This window comes from Rutilus rutilus (assembly GCF_951802725.1).
Source record: "Rutilus rutilus genome assembly, chromosome: 5".
Lineage (NCBI taxonomy): Eukaryota > Metazoa > Chordata > Actinopteri > Cypriniformes > Leuciscidae > Rutilus > Rutilus rutilus.
The window spans coordinates 20,006,639-20,017,293 of NC_140213.1; the positions used below are offsets into that span (position 1 = coordinate 20,006,639).

The 10,655-nt window shown below is 38.8% G+C and overlaps 1 protein-coding gene and 1 long non-coding RNA gene across 2 annotated transcripts; one reads left to right on the forward strand and one right to left on the reverse strand.

The window, feature by feature from the left end:
- Positions 1-565: 565 nt before the first annotated feature.
- Positions 566-3,903, forward strand: LOC311290470 (extracellular calcium-sensing receptor-like; the record flags this gene model as incomplete). Its single annotated transcript, XM_084408959.1, has 6 exons — positions 566-786; positions 1,004-1,295; positions 1,429-2,256; positions 2,372-2,599; positions 2,775-2,898; positions 2,990-3,903. The coding sequence occupies 6 exons, from the start codon at positions 566-568 to the stop codon at positions 3,901-3,903; spliced, it is 2,607 nt and encodes an 868-aa protein (XP_084265085.1).
- A 4,926-nt stretch (positions 3,904-8,829) lies between these two features.
- Positions 8,830-10,197, reverse strand: LOC311290476. Its single transcript, XR_014627387.1, has 3 exons — positions 9,575-10,197; positions 9,100-9,200; positions 8,830-9,006 (listed from the first exon to the last, which is right to left on the reverse strand). It is a non-coding gene; the product is annotated as an uncharacterized lncRNA (long non-coding RNA).
- Between the last annotated feature and the right edge of the window lie 458 nt (positions 10,198-10,655).

The window sequence follows — 10,655 nt, forward strand, 5'->3', positions numbered from 1 at the left end:
CAAATCAACCAGTATGATAAATTCTTTATACCTTAGTATTAGCATTTGTCACTGAATGATTATGTTGAGGCAGTCTTTTTTCTTTTTCTTTTTTACTTTTTTTGCTCAGCAAAAGTCAAATGCAAGACTGACATCTAGAGGACATTATAAGGAAAAACACGGTCAAGGAAACATGGACAAGTAGATATAATATAATTGATATTATATTCCTAAGATATAAAACACTTTTTTGTCACCTCAGTATCTCTAAATAATCATTCACAACCTTCCTGAGCAGCAAATCACTGTGAATGCATAAGGTATTCATTATTCCATCAGCACTGTTTTATTTCCCCCTGCCCCACCCCTGTTAAAGAACTGGTTCTATCATAAAAAAAAAGTTCCAAAGTTGAAATTACTTAATATAGATAAAAAAAAAAAAAAAAAAAAAAAAAACAGTGATAGGAGGGCAATATCCTGATTTCCAGAGATACCCACTTAACATCGCCTGCTCTTTTAAAGCAACACCCACGCAAGCTTCATCACAAATTAGTGAGCAGAGTGGTTGAATGGCTCAGAAATAGAGATGAGTTTCACTCTCTACATCTGCCTGTATCTGTCCTTTAACTTTATTTTGTCAGCTTCAATAATCAGATCAGGCACCTGTCAGCTTCAAGGACACTTCAAGTTGAATGGAATGTTCAAGGATGGAGATGTTATATTTGGAGGCCTGTTTGAGGTTGACTTCCTCACAGTGTTCCCAGAGCTGAGCTTCAGAACAGAGCCAGAACCACCTTACTGTGAGCAGTGAGTCTAGAGTGGATAAGGACAGCAATACAAGGCTGGAAAAAAAGAGAACAATTTATTAAAACTAGAAAAATATATCTCAATATTTATTTATTTAATTATTTATTTATTTATTTTTACAAAACATCTTGAATTCAGTGTTAATTGCCATTGTGAATTTGATAATTGTATACCCTTCCAGAATGGTTAAATATCAACATTCTCTTGCTTTTCATAGATTTGATATGGAAAGCTTCCAGCAGGCACAGACCATGGCTTTTGCAATAGATGAGATCAATAAGAATCCAAATCTGCTGCCTAACATCACTCTTGGTTACCATGTTTATGACAACTGTGTGATGCTAGGAATGGCGTTTCGGGCTGCCATATCCCTGGCTAGTGGGACAGAGGAGTCCTTCTCAAATCTAAACTGCACTGGCCCACCACCAGTGATTGGAATCGTGGGGGATTCAAGTTCAACTGCTTCCATTGCAATTTCCAGTATTCTTGGGCTGTTTCAAGTACCTATAGTAAGATTTTTTTTTTTTTTAAGTGTTTCTTGTCTGTTTATGTATGACAAAAAAAAAAGGTTCGTAAGTACTGATTTTTTGTTAATTTCACTATTTTTCTGTCTTCTCTTCTTCTGTCTTTCTCTCTAATTAGGTTAGTCACTATGCCACCTGCTCCTGTTTGAGTGACAGGAAAAAGTACCCCTCTTTCTTCAGAACTATTCCCAGTGATGCTTTCCAGGTGCGGGCTATGGTTCAGATTTTAAAATATTTTGGATGGACCTGGGTTGGTCTCGTCTACAGTGATGATGACTATGGCATATATGCTGCTCAGTTCTTCCAACAGGAAATACAGCTGTTTGGTGGCTGTATTGCTTTTTCTGAAATCCTTCCGCATGATAACAACCTCAGAGATATTCAGCATATAACAACAGTGATTCAGGCCTCTACAGCTAGAGTGGTGGTAGTTTTTTCCACTCCATCCTTTTTGATACCTTTGATGGATGATGTGGTGTTGCAGAACATAACAGGCAGACAATGGATTGCGAGTGAAGCTTGGGCCACCTCTCTTGTACACCACACTCCACGTTTACTACCCTTTCTAAGAGGCACTCTGGGGATCGCCATCAGGCGTGGAGAGATCCAGGGACTTCATGAATTTCTGCTACGTCTCCATCCCAGCAATGATCCAAAAAATAATATGTTGAGGATCTTCTGGGAGAAAATGTTTGGGTGCAGTTATGAAACTGATAGTAAAGAGAGAGATGAAGAGCAAGTGAAAAAGATTTGTACAGGACAGGAGGATCTGAGAACAACATACACACCATACACAGATGTTTCAGAGCTGAGGGCCACTTATAATGTGTATAAGGCAGTTTATGCCCTGGCACATGCGTTTCATGACCTGATGCAGTGTGAGGAGGGTAGAGGACCATTCAGTGGGAACAGATGTGCTGACAAAACAAACCTGAAACCCTGGCAGGTAAGACGTACAGGTATAGTGCAGATTTTCTCCAGGAATATACAAGAGCTAATGTGGAAAAGCTAAATATATGTGCTACATTAATAAATAAAAGTTCTGTCTACAAACTGTGCAGCTGGTTCACTACCTCCAGAAAGTGAATTACACCACAGGCTTTGGGGATCATGTGTCATTTGATAAGAATGGAGATGCTCTGGCCATCTATGATGTCCTGAACTGGCAGCCAAGCTTTGATGGGTCAATAAGGGTTAAAGCTGTTGGTGTGGTAAATGAAGGGGCAGCAACAGGGATGGTGCTCAAACTGGATGAAGATGCATTATATTGGAACTTTGAGCCAAAAAAGGTAACTAACATTGCATGTTAATGTCACCCCTTTTGCAGATACAGTATATAACCTAAAAATAGCAAAAGCTTTGAAAAGACAAATAAGAATGAAGTAATGGAAAGGCCAAGCTTGTCATTATGTAAAAGAGATGACAGACAAACACATGACTAACAACAGATGATGTCTCTTTCAGACCCCAAGGTCTGTGTGCAGTGAGAGCTGCCCCCCAGGAACCAGACGAGCCATGAGGAAGGGCTTTCCTGTCTGCTGTTTTGACTGCCTTCCATGCGGAGATGGAGAGATTTCTAATACAACAGGTGAGATGATTATATTTGGCAATTTGTTTATATAATTTGATAGTAAGTTACTCTAAAATCCCTCACCTTCTGTCTTTTTCTTAAATCACAGATGCAAATGAGTGTACAGTGTGTCCAGATGAGTTCTGGTCCAATACAGATAAGGATCAGTGTGTCCCCAAAGAAGTAGAGTTTCTGTCTTATGAGGAACCTCTGGGCATCTCTCTAACCACTGCTTCCCTAATTGGCACCTGTTTCTGTACTCTTGTGATGGTCATCTTTGATAATCACCGTAACACTCCCATAGTACGCGCCAACAATTCAGAGCTCAGCTTCCTGCTGCTGTTGTCACTCAAACTGTGTTTTCTGTGTGCGCTACTGTTCATTGGTCAGCCACAGTTATGGACATGTCTGTTAAGACATGCTGTGTTTGGCATAAGCTTTGTCCTGTGCATCTCCAGCATCCTAGTCAAGACTATGGTAGTAATAGCTGTGTTTAATTCCTCTCGACCAGAGGGCCAAGGCACATTAAAATGGTTTGGAGTAGCTCAACAAAGATGCACAGTTCTGGTCCTAACTGCCATCCAGGTTGTGATATGTGCAGTCTGGCTATCAACTGCCTCTCCAACACCCCATAAAAACAACCAGTATATCCGTTCTAAAATAGTATATGAGTGTGCTATTGGCTCCGTGGCTGGTTTTTCTACATTGTTGGCATACATTGGACTGTTGGCAGCAGTAAGCTTTCTGATAGCCTTCCTGGCGAGAAATCTTCCAGATAATTTTAATGAAGCAAAGTTTATCACTTTCAGCATGTTGATCTTCTGTGCTGTGTGGGTTGCATTTGTTCCAGCATATGTTAGCTCTCCAGGGAAATATGCAGTAGCTGTGGAAATATTTGCCATTTTAGCTTCTAGTTTTGGACTACTGGTGGCCATATTTGCCCCAAAGTGCTACATCATCCTTTTACATCCAGAGAGAAACACTAAAAAAGCCATCATGGGAAGAGATTCACAAAATAAATGATGGTTTATTAACAAAGTTCAGGAGGAGCACGTTCAGATAATCTACGCAATCAACGCGAGAAGAGGCACATACACAGAGCCGACTTACCTCTGTTCTACAACAGTTTTCTCAGCATCCCTCCTCCACCCCAACTCCTCACTCTCAATTATTAATAATTATCTATTATTACTATATCTGATTACATGTAAGTGCAAACTTGTGAAATGTGTATGAATCTTTCTATTTGTCATGCATGTTTTCGGGATGAATGCAGCCTTGTTTTAACTGCACTTTGACTTTTATATACAGCTTGGGTCAAATGTATTGGCAGTGACATACGTTTTGTGTTTCTCAAAGTTTGCTGCTTCAGAATTTGTAGATTATTTTTTAAACATATTTCTATTGTATACTGGAAAATAGTGATAAGCATTTCATAAGTTTTAAAAGCTTTTATTGGCAAAAACATTTATACAAACAAATATATGCAAAGAATCAATATTTACAATGTTGACCCTTCTTTATAACCTTGGTAATTCGCTCTGGGCCAAATCCTGACTGATGCCGATCCATTCTTGCCTTGTTACTGTAATGCTTGGAGCTGATCACAATTTGTGGACTTCTGCTTGTCCAGTTACCTTTTGAGGACTCACTACAGTTTCTCTATGGGATTAAGATTTGGGGAGTTGCCTGGCCACAAATCCAAGTTTACATTTTGATGCTTCTGCTTTATTTTTATTCACCTATCATGTACCTCTGATTTTAGGGATTAGTAAGGGGTATGGTTAGGTTTAGGGGTAGGGATGGGGATGGGGATAGGGTTAGGACTACATTTTTGGACAGGAATGTTGTTCTAAGATCAACAAAATATCTTGAATCAGGAGCATGTCTTACTAGGCAAAATCATGGTGACGCCAGTGTTGCCATAGAAATGCAAAATGGAAGGAAAATGGTGCAGTAACAAAGCTGCTTTAAGTCAAGCTTCCAATGTTAGCAAAAGAAAAAAGAAATGCAACATTGTGGTGCGCAGGGAAGGAGACCAGAGGCCATTTCTTTGGATGGATGTCAATTAGAGAGGCACTTCAAGAGAGTCCACACACTCTACCAAAGACAAGAGATCAAATCAATGCTTTTACTGAAAAAAGTGGCAAACGTTTCGGTCACATGTAACCTCAATGCCAAGCTTACAATGTTAAGTTAAGTGCAGGAGCCATCTTAATTTATGAAGTCACATGGTTACATAGATCACATGATCAACCAAACCAAGACCAATAAATGATCCAAACACAGTGTTGGACAGCATGCTACAAGAGAGAGAGAATAATAATAATAATAATAATAATAATAATGGCAAAACAAATAATTAAATAAATGAAAGAGAAGAACAAAAATGATAATAAATGAAAAAAAAAAAATTTAATTAAAAATGCAATTTAATAAAAATAAATAAATGTGTAATATAAATGTATATATATACACAGTACATTAACAGAACCCCGAAGGCATTTTGTGATTATTTATATTGTACAACATTTCTAAGGATATTAAGGGGTGCTGAATCCAAATCTGCTGTATATGAAGCTCAAAAATGTCCCAAAATGCCTCAAAATTGAGAAATTCAAAATGGCCGCCACCGCCAGGCTGAAATCTATTTTTCAGTATATCTTTTTGACTAAACAAGGTACAAACATGAAATAAATGTGCTTTTGTAAGTTTTCCTACATGGGCAATTTAATGCCATATTCAGATTTGAGAAGTAATGTGAAGAAACAGCTTAGATATTGCAAAAATACTTGTTTTTAACTATGAATATTATTATTATTATTATTACTATTATTATTGTTGATATTATCAGGCTACATTTACTTGCTTTGTATTTTGTTTTGATGTCAAATGTACAAACAAATACAGAAAGTTACAAACTTTAATTAAATGTTCACAGGTTTTCACACATGGGGAATTTAACATCCTGTCCTGATTTAGATCAAGTGTCAATAATCAACTTGAAAATCACACAAGTATAGAGAAAAAGGTGGTCATTAATGATAAGTTGTCAATCAAATAAGATCCAAAAGCAGGAAGATCCATGGGTCATGGTGATATTCATTGAACTATATCCCAGTAGAAGTTACAGTGACAGCTTATTCGCAGTCCTCTTCAATGTTCTGGCAAGTGTTGTCAAGTTTCCTGCAGTTGCATACGTCTATACATTCCATGCGACTCTTTCTGAATAATAGAAGAATAGAATAGAAAGATTACAACCAGTACAAGTACAGGTACATTGGAATACTCTACCAGTCTTTCATATTTGTACATTCTTATACTCCCATTTCATCCATTGGAGGAAGATCAGGATGTGGCAGGTGAGCTTGGTTCCAGATTGTCGGTTGATAGTATGAACGCATGATATGAAACTTCACTGCATCTGAGGTTGGAGGCAGAGTCTCTTGTGGACGACCTTTGAAAAAAAAAATCACTCTTGCTTTGTTGCATTTCAACCTTTGTTGTGTATCAACCTACAAGATGTATGGTATGGCACACTGCACCTGTCAACCTGTCCCCTTTGCAGAAAAGCATCCCCAAAGAATGATGTTTCCACCTCCATGCTTCACGGTTGGGATGGTGTTCTTGGGGTTGTACTCATCCTTCTTCTTCCTCCAAACACGGCGAGTGGAGTTAAGACCAAAAAGCTCTATTTTTGTCTCATCAGACCACATGACCTTCTCCCATTCCTCCTCTGGATCTTCCAGATGGTCATTGGCAAACTTCAGACGGGCCTGGACATGCGCTGGCTTGAGCAGGGCGACCTTGCGTGCCCTGCAGGATTTAATCCATGACTGTGTAGTGTGTTACTAATGGTTATTTTTGAGACTATGGTCCCAGCTCTCTTCAGGTCATTGACCAGGTCCTGCCGTGTAGTTCTGGGCTGATCCCTCACCTTCCTCATGATCATTGATGCCCCACGAGGTGAGATCTTGCATGGTGCCCCAGACCGAGGGAGATTGACCGTCATTTTGAACTTCTTCCATTTTCTAATAATTGCGCCAACAGTTGTTGCCTTCTCACCAAGCTGCTTGCCTATTGTCCTGTAGCCCATCCCAGCCTTGTGCAGGTCTACAATTTTATCCCTGATGTCCTTACACAGCTCTCTGGTCTTGGCCATTGTGGAGAGGTTGGAGTCTGTTTGATTGAGTGTGTGGACAGGTGTCTTTTATACAGGTAACAAGTTCAAACCGGTGCAGTTAATACAGGTAATGAGTGGAGAACAGGAGGGCTTCTTAAAGAAAAACTAGCAGGTCTGTGAGAGCTGGAATTCTTACTGGCTTTTTTCCTGGTGAGGTTGAATTTTTAGTCATAATGACAATGAGTTTGTTTGCCATAATGACAGAGTGATGTCAATCTTGATAATCCAGCAGGCACAGGATATAGACTACTACAACGTCGGTCAGACATTGGATTTTGGTTGAAAATGAAAGTCGGGTTGACGTCTAAATCCAATGTTTGTTTGACGTCAAGCTCCAACGTTGGGCAGTCGTTGAATTTTAGTTGAAATAAACCAAACAAAAAGGTGAAATGCATGGCCGTACACTTACTACCAGCTTCACTTAAAACTAACCAGATTTACTTTATTTAATTTCTGGTTTAATGAAATCATATTTTGCATTTTAAAGTCACCATGATGGTGGTTAGCGTTTGCTTTAGTTGTGCTCTTGACCCTTGACTCTTCCCCCTGCGCAAAGTTACCTCCAGATGACATAGTTTAAACGGTGTGCTTGTCCGTCCTATGTCGGTATCAGGAGGGTGCAGACTGTGACGCCAATCAACGTATTTTTCCGCCGTCTACCGAACCTCCTGTATCGACTTCCACAGGACTTGATATGGTCGTTGTGGACGTCTCATTTTGGTCCCCTATGGGTGCAGACTGTAACGCCAGACGACGTCTTTTTTTGTCGTCTAATGATCGTCCTGTACTAACGACCAGAGGACCTCTATATTGGGCTAAATATACTCCAAATGTGGTCATTGAGGACTTCCAAGTTTGGTACCTTAAAGGTGCAGACTGTGACACCAAATGACGTCTTATTTAGTCGTCCAACAAACGTCCTGTATTAACGTCCATCGGATCTCTGTGTAAGGGCTAATTGTACTCCAAATGTGGTCATTGTGGACGTCCCATTTTGATACCTTAAAGGTGCAGACTGTGACGTGTTATTTAGTCGTCAAACAAACGTCCTGTATTAACGTCCAGAGGACCTCTGGAGGTGCAGACAGTGCTTTTATACTGCACTGTTCATAACATCTGTCTAATTTCAACTGTTCCAGTTCATTTTTCTGTAGCTTCATTTGATTGCTTTCCTTACCACCACATAACTGGAAATACATTCCAATCTAGCCTAATCCATCCATTTCCAGTTCAAACCTGCCTCTGAGCCAAATAAAACTACAGGAAAATTAACTGGTACAGAAAACAGGCCCTCCACCCTTTGGAAAGGGATAGGCATACAGTAATGCACAGAGGTTTAAGAAATCAGTTCAATCCCCACTCATTTTTATTTTTTATTTTTTGTAAATCACTGTATGATCTGTACAATTTCAGTTAAACACAACTATCACACAAGTGCTAAACTGAATCTGTGCAAAACAAGGTGCAAAAGTTGAGTGACTGAGTAACTGACTGCTGTGTGTGTGTGTATGTGTGTATATATATGAAGAGTTCAGATGCAAAAGCCTCTACTAAGTGCCATCTGAAATTTTCTTCTAGAATGATCATTTTTATCAAGCTCGTATATTTAAGTTCAGTAATTTCACTTAAATGACAATTAATAGGTCATTTTCATTGCCATTTAAGTAAAATTACTGAACTTAAATATACGAGCTTGATAAAAATGATCATTCTAGAAGAAAATTTCAGATGGCACTTAGAGGCTTTTGCATCTGAACTCTTCATATATATATATTTTATATATGGTCTTTTATATATATATTCTCTGTGTTGAGCACATGATCAGTGACTATGTGGAGTGAACCCTCCACCTCCACTTCTTTGTGGTGCGTGTTTAAGGTGTTCTGAGGTGAAAGTTCTAATGGAGTCCTCCGTAGCAGTTTGGTCAAACTTCATAACTCCATCTGCACAAATACAAAAACACACATAATTACTATCATACAAAGGCACTCTGCAGTCATACATCAAGTCCCTCATTCTTTTTTATCTGGCCTTACCTTGTAGTGCTCTGTATATTTTTGTGTTTCCGAAAGGCCTCTTGCCTTTTTGCCCCCTCCCCTTCATATTAAAAGATGCCATTACGGCATTAGAGAAGAGTCTAAAGGAAAAGAATTTACATTTAGAAATCAAATATGATCAATAAAGAAAATAATCCAATAATCAATAGGAGAAAGTATGTTCTGTGGCCACAAACACATACACAAATAATATTCTGCATACACACAGTCATGTCAGTCAGGGGGGTTTATGATGAATGATGTTAGCTGCTACTTGTTAAGCTTCGGTGCAGTGCTAAAGTTGTTTTCAAAAGTAGGCTAACTATGGCCAATGTTTAGCTAACGCTAGCTGGTGGAGATGCACTCCCTACCCCACAACAGCTTTAGGTAGGCTAGTTTAAGACAATAACGCTAAAACAGCTAAAATTAGTAATGCATAATTTAACATAAACTTCACTAAGTTGACCGAACCTACCTTGAAAACAAGGATTTTTCAGATTTATCTCTTGCTTGAAGTTGATTCCGTTCACTTTTCCTGTGGTGTTTCCTGTGGAACTACCATACCGCAGGCGGGACTTCCTGTTTCATATATATATGCGGACCAATTCCGGACGTCATCACGACGTGCAAACTGCTTCTGCTTTAGACCTAGGCTACTCATGAATCACGTTGAAAAACAATGTTAATATCTAACATAAAAAAATGCATTCACGAAGCTAAGCATGTCAATGATTAATGCCTCAGTCAATCAAACATTTCCCTACATTCATTGTTCATGTCAATTTCCTTCACCTGTCTTAGACGTCCACATAGTGTCACAGTCTGCATCTTCAGGGAACCAAAATCTGACTTCCAAACATGACGTAGAAAAGACCTCATTTAGAGGTAACTTTGCAAACCTAGATCATGTCAATTTCCTGCACCTGTCTTAGACGTCCACATAACATCCAGAAAATGACCTATTCCGGCGTTCAAATATTGAACATTATATTGACGTCCAGGTGGGGTCATGGTTAGATGTCCAAATAGCAGACCTAGATTGCACGTTGCATAAAGGTCAAAAATTGGTCTTGGACTGACTGACGCAATATAGACATGATCTGCCTGTCCAATAGACGTCTGATGTTTAGTGGGTTTAATATAAACATTTCTCTGGCTGCTATAATTGTGTGTTTATAAAGCACAATTGTTGTAGCTAAAAAAAAGCCATGAGAAAATTAGATCAGGTGATGTTGGCTGTTTAAAATTAGAATTAAATGTAAAATTAAATGGCTTCTGTTATAAAACAATATTAAAAACACAAGTCCTATATAATCAAAACATTATACACTGAATAAGATCAGGGATTCAAGCAATTACATGATGATGATTTCATCATCAATAAACAGCCAACATCACCTGATCAAATTTTTCTCTAGGCTCTTTTGCCACAACAAATGTGCTTTATAAACACACAATTACAGCAGCCAGATAAAAAATGTTTACTAAAAAGTCAAGGGTCAAGTAGCCTGGAAATCCAGACCTAAATCTAAAAGATTAATGGTCTGGCGTCGACT